The following is a 6,272-nucleotide window of genomic DNA, read 5'->3' on the forward strand; positions in this document are numbered from 1 at the left end:
ATCATTTATATAAATTATGATTATCTTATCCCAAATGTTTTATATATATATATATATATATATATATATATATATATATATATATATATATATATACACACACATTGAATTTTCCTAGGGACAGCCTCATCAGATTGATTTTCTAACATCAGCCACCATTACCACCATTGCCATGTACTGTCAGCTTTTATTTTATAGAGAAAAGCGGAAGTGTAAATCTTGAAGCGAGGGAGGGAGGTGGGCTGAGTGGGGGGGTCAGCACGGCTCTGTTTTGGAATAGCAGTTCGGTTCTTGATAAGGTCATGAAAACCACTTGAAGTGTCTGATATCTTAAGAAATAAAACACCCACAGCGTTTACTTTAGTTCATTTTAAATTTGAAAAAATTCCTCAGTGTAGATTTTGAAGATAGGCTACTCCATTTAGAGTGTATAACATCTTGAAGAGATTCCGAGAAACAGAAAGTATCTCTGTGAGCATAGAAGAAGGCTGGTCAAAACTGGATGGGTCTGATCTTTGGACCCTCAGGTGACACTGTGTAAAAGCTATTAGAAATCACCGCATGGGCTCAGGAACACATCCAAAGATCACTGTCTGTGAACACAATTCACCATACAATCCAAAATTACAAGTTATATCTCTATAATTCAAATAATAAGCTAAATTTAAACAAATGTTGTAATTTTATCTGGGACAAATCTCATTTTAAATGGTCTCAGACAAAGTATAAAAGCTGTTCTGTGGTCATAATTTTAAACATTTCATATTCTTTTGGAAACCTTTAAAGCTATGTCTTGTAATAGGGGAACAGTCCAGCTTGTTATTTGTTCAAAAGCTTAAATCTTCCTGGTTTGGAGTTCCAGCTAAAGAAATGAACAGTTTACACATCTATAAAGGCTCCATTAATGCTAAAAAAGTACAAAAAGTTTAGAACAATATCTGTTACCGTCCAGTCAGTCACTTTTATGGAAGGTTTTGCATATATCAGCAAGACAATGTTAGCATGGCTTTGCAAGACAAGTGTCGGTGTACTAAGCAGACCTGACTTGATAGATTTTAGGTTAATTTGTGTTATTGCAACAATCAGCAATTTGTCACTTTCAAGTGTGAAACAAAACTTCTGTTTTTTATTATTGCTTATTATTGCTATACTTACTGGCTGATAGCAATACTAGGCATAGTTTTGTTCTTATCCCCATTACAAATAAAAATAGATTAAAAATAAAACATGGGTAAACATATATAAACAGAATTAAATGATTAGTTAATTATTAATATATTAACATATTAATTAAACATTCTACTTTTCTTTAAGTCGTTTCTTCCTATTTTATAACTATTTATTATTAAAGTTTCATGATTGTAAAAAAAAAAAAAAAAAAAAAAAAAAGGCTGTGAATGTATTTACAAATATATACTCAAGTGATATATTTAATTATATCATCCTTGGCTAATACTGGGCAACTAATCTAGTTTCATTGGAAATTTTATTCATTAAATATGATAATCTCATGCTCATTTTCATGTGGTTATCTGAAAATGTTATTTTCATATCTGGGTCAGTTTTACAACTTGCATTGGGACCTGAAGACCACCTTGTTTTTAACACGCTCCGGGCTTTATGCTCTGGGCATTTTGTGTGTGTATGTGTGTGTGTGTGTGTGTGGCGGGGGGGGGGGGGGGGGGGGGGGGGCGGGCGGGGTTTGCCCTTGTGCAAACCACCCCCTCAAACAAAATGTAGGTCACATAGGTTGTACTGTAATGGTTAAAATAATCATAATAATAATTGCTGTTACTGCCAAATTGTGAAGTAAAGCAGCCTCCTGCACAGTATAGTTAGAGAGGGAAAAGGTTTTTTTTTTTTTTTTTAACATAAAAAGAAAAGAAAAGTAAAAAGGCTACTAAACAAATCAGCTGGGTGTAATTTTCAATGTTGGACCTCTTATTAAGGAGGTATTATACAAGGTATTAATAAAATATGCAATGTGCATTATACTCAGCAGGAGGCAGTGTTTGAGCATATTAATCATTGAGTTACTGTGAAGCGAAGAAGAAATGTAACTCAGCAGAAGAGGAAGCCGAGCGACGACGCTACTAACGGTCTGACGCAGTTTGTCCGCGGCTGCATGATTTAGACTTAGAAACCGAGCAGTAATGGTTAACTGTACCGGACTTTGGATGCTACCTCCCGTATGTCCATGCTGCTCTATAAGCTCGCTGTTTTGAATGCAGACACCAAGTATTACCGAGCGGCCACTTCTCCGCGCTACTAGCTTCAACAACTGTATTTTTAAGAGGAATGAATCAGCCGCCGAGCTTGACTTCTGCTTAGCTTCCTCGATGATGAATGATATACTTCTCGCCACAGAAAAGTGTTGTGTTTTGTAAATTAATCAACGATTATTTATAGACATGGCGAGTGTTGTCGTAAAGACGTTTGTACGTATGTGCAATTATCTCCAAGACCCCTGCCATGTAGCGAGGTTTCAACACTTCTGCGGTGTCGAAGGAACATTTCCGGAAAGGCAGACCAAGCCGGACAGTGGACGGCCGGATCCGGACTCCTCCAGGCTGAGGAAGAGGGTCCAGCAGGACAGACAGGATCCAGATGACGGCACGGGGAACGGAGCCGCTGGAGATGCTGCCACACCGCAGGTTAACGGGATGCAAGGCGACGACACCGTCAGGCCTGGTGGTCCTCAGACGGCAGACCAAGACTCAGACAAAACCAGAGCAAAACCACTCCGGAGAAACTCCTTGACAGGAGATATGGGTCAGGAGTTCCTGATACACAACAAGTTCCTCTTCTATCTGTTCACGTTTGGAACAGAGCTGGGCAACGAGATGTTCTTCATCATCTTCTTCCCCTTCCTCTTCTGGAACATCGATGCTCTGGTCGCCCGGAGGCTGATTGTGGTCTGGGCCTGGAACCTCTTCGTGGGACAGTCCACGAAGGATATGGTCCGCTGGTCCCGGCCTGCTTCCCCTCCTGTGGTGAAGGTCGAGGTCTTCTATAACTCTGAGTACAGCATGCCATCCACACACGCCATGACCGGGACGGCCATACCTTTCTGTGTCTTCATGCTGACCTACGGTCGGTGGCAGGTGAGCATGTTTATAATCAGTAAGATGCAAGGTTAGTTTCCACAGACATAGATGAAGACAGGCTACACCTAGAACATAATTCTGGGGAGATGATCAATTATTTTATTGTTTGGTTAAAGTCTTAATGTCTGAGAAAGAGTCTATAAGTTAAAAATTTGCTGCAGGTGGGATATGTCTAGTATAATGTCTTAATATGCTTCATGGGTCCAGATTTAAACATGCCAAAGCTTGATAATCTGGGTTTCAGAAGGGCCCCAAAGGCTCATGCTTAACCACGGGTATCTATTAGTTGCTTAATAAATTTTGGGCATTTTAAATATTTTGCTTTAGACTTAACATATCTGACCAAATAATGGAAACGCATTTGATTATTAGTCATTCATTTTTATTTCAGGAATCAATTGATTTTTAGCCTGCTTTCATATTTTGATAATTATCTGTGAAAGTTCTAACAAACTGGTACAGTCTTTTGTATATATATATATATATATATATATAAATATATATATATATATATATATATATATATATATATATATATTTATATAAATATAATATATATATATATATATATATATATATATATATATATATATATATATATATATTAAACATAAGCATAAGCATATGTTTTGCAGTTCAAGTTCACCCCCTAGCTCAGGAATACCCCATTTAGGTCCCATAAGAGCAGCAATCCAGCAGGTTTTCCATGTATCCTTGCTCTTACACAGCTGACTCAAATGAATAATAATGTATACATATTATAAACTGTTTACAGAGCCTGATAGGCCCTTCAATCCAGTAAATCCAATTCAGGTGTGTTGACGCAGGAATACATAGAAAACTTGCTAAATTGCAACCCTTGTGACCAAATTGAATAGCCGTAGGTTTATGTTCATTTTCTTCATGCTGCTTGCTCAGTGATATAGTTTAACCAACTGTATGTGAACACACTTTAATAAACTAGCATTAAAGCTGTCCAGAATCATCCAGGCCCCAGACTTTGTTGCAGCCATAGTGTAAAACAGCAAACTGTCCTCTGTTGAACTGGACTGACGGGTTGTGTCAGAGAAGAACAAGAAGCAAGTTTTTGTTTTTTTAAAAGCAGACCTCATTCTTCAAATGAGTGCACATGACTTTGAGGAACAGAAAGCTTAGTTGTTTTCCTGGAATCAAGTCTTGTCTGGTATAAGTAAGTGTGTTAAAGGTCTTTTAGGAAGAATGCTGTGTGGCATCAGCACAACCTGAACAGAGGGAAGTGAAAAACTTTTTCTTTTTTGTTTTTTTTTACACACCACTGTGTTTGAACAAAGAGATCTATAACATGCATATGCATGAATATAATTTTAAATAAAAGTGAAAATGGGTCTAAATCTGTTTTATAAATGTTTATTCAGATATGTGAAATGGTACTTTTTTGTAGTTATTAATTACTTAATGGATAAATTACATTTCTCCCTTCCAGTTTCTTGGCAAGTTAATTTTTTAACACATAAACCCACATTAATGTAACATTTTGACAAGTATAAAACGTTACTTATCCAGGAGATAAATTCATTGGAATCTCACACTGAATCTGTGGTGAAGCTAATGGCAAAGTCGGTAAAAGGAAGTAGCACAGGAAAAAACAAAGTACTGTACGCTCTGTGTTGGGTGGGGAGAAAAATATTGTGGAGAAAGGCTAAACAAAAGGTTACCACAAGGCAGGAAGAGCTCGGCTCCTGAAATGAGCTTTTAGTTGTGCGTCTGCTGAAGGGCTTGAACTGAATGGAGACAGCTGTCTGAACTGCCTGAACTTGCATAACTTTGAAGTTATGAAAACTCAAACAATTTGGACAAAGACTTTACAAAAGATAAGACTGAGGTCATAAACAGATTTCAAGGTTGTCAGGAGAGTTAAAAGGTTATCTATGGTGTGAAGCTTGCTAGTTGAGCTATAGGTGTGGTTCAGAGGATTTTGGTCAGATGTACAAACAGTTTATCTATTAGATTCATGCCAGTAAATAACTGTAAGTTTTATACATGAATCATTTTCCAGAGGAAGACATTTATTGACCTGACATGTCTTCCAACACCACTGCAAAAATCTACATTTGTTATTTAGACATGAAAATTGTAAAACATTTAAATGCATGAAATTACTTACATATAGCAGGTCAGTGTTAGAATAAATTATACTCTAATGTTGTTTTCATAGATGACATCAGATCAAATCACTTTACCACAATGCTGACTCTTGTGTGACCTGTTACTTGTGCAAAAAAAAAAAAAAGTTTCAGTTGAAATTTTTACAGTACCAATCAGCAAATACCAAGATGGTAAACACAGTAAACATACTTACCAAACATTGTTGTCATTGTGAGGTTGCTGATGTTAGCATTTAGTTTGATGCACTGTGAAGCCAAAGTGCACACTGGGTTGGTAAGCATGTATTTATCAAGAGTCACATGTTTTAGACACCTTTTTAACTATATTTGAATTCCTATTTGTCCTCTTTCATAGTACCCTTTCCTCTTTGGCTTTTGTGTGGCTCTCAGCTGGAGCATCCTGGTCTGTGTAAGCCGCGTCTACATGGGCATGCATTCTATTCTGGTAAGCTGATTAAATAATTAATATCAAATAAAAATTTCCACTGAAATATTAATGAAAAGGAAAATATTAGGTAGTAATGCTGCACCTGGATTTGATACTTCCATTATGTTTTGACTTGGTTTTGTGTTTATCAGCTTGGTGGTGCCAGGGTTTACCTAAGATTTTCTTAAAAAATAGCGGTTTAAAAATGTTAGACCCTTGGCTTATATTTTATCACTGCTTATGCAACTTCACCTGCATTTCAGATGATTGTAGATGATAGTAAAATATCATTAATTATTGTTTCTTTCTTTCAACAAGAGGCTCACCCAAGTCTCTCATTTCAAGATCTGGATTTTCTAAAAGACTAATTTCTAAAAAAAACTTCTGCCAATTTCATGGGATCTTTACAAACACTGAAGCTTAGTCACTGAAGTCATTTTAGTTTAAAGTTTTAAAGTTTAGCCTTCGATTGGAAACATTTTCTGACTCTGTGGTAGATTATTGTACATGTAAGTATAGCCAAATTAACTGTACGGATGTGTTTGAATTACTTAAATAGTGTTTTTCTTAGATAATGCTGCAGTAATCAAATCA

General features: G+C 36.5%; 1 protein-coding gene across 1 annotated transcript in view; it reads left to right on the plus strand.

Annotated features, from left to right (window-relative positions):
• Window positions 1-2,073: 2,073 nt before the first annotated feature.
• Window positions 2,074-6,272, plus strand: part of LOC306767068 (sphingosine-1-phosphate phosphatase 1-like) — a 6,430-nt gene continuing 2,231 nt past the window's right edge. The window contains exons 1-2 of the mRNA XM_079254976.1: window positions 2,074-3,104; window positions 5,607-5,696. Coding sequence (XP_079111102.1) covers window positions 2,412-3,104; window positions 5,607-5,696 — 783 coding nt within the window. The 5' untranslated portion in view covers window positions 2,074-2,411. The remainder of the gene's footprint in view (window positions 3,105-5,606; window positions 5,697-6,272) is intronic.

Source organism: Telmatherina bonti (assembly GCF_933228915.1).
Source record: "Telmatherina bonti genome assembly, chromosome: 16".
Taxonomy (NCBI): domain Eukaryota; kingdom Metazoa; phylum Chordata; class Actinopteri; order Atheriniformes; family Telmatherinidae; genus Telmatherina; species Telmatherina bonti.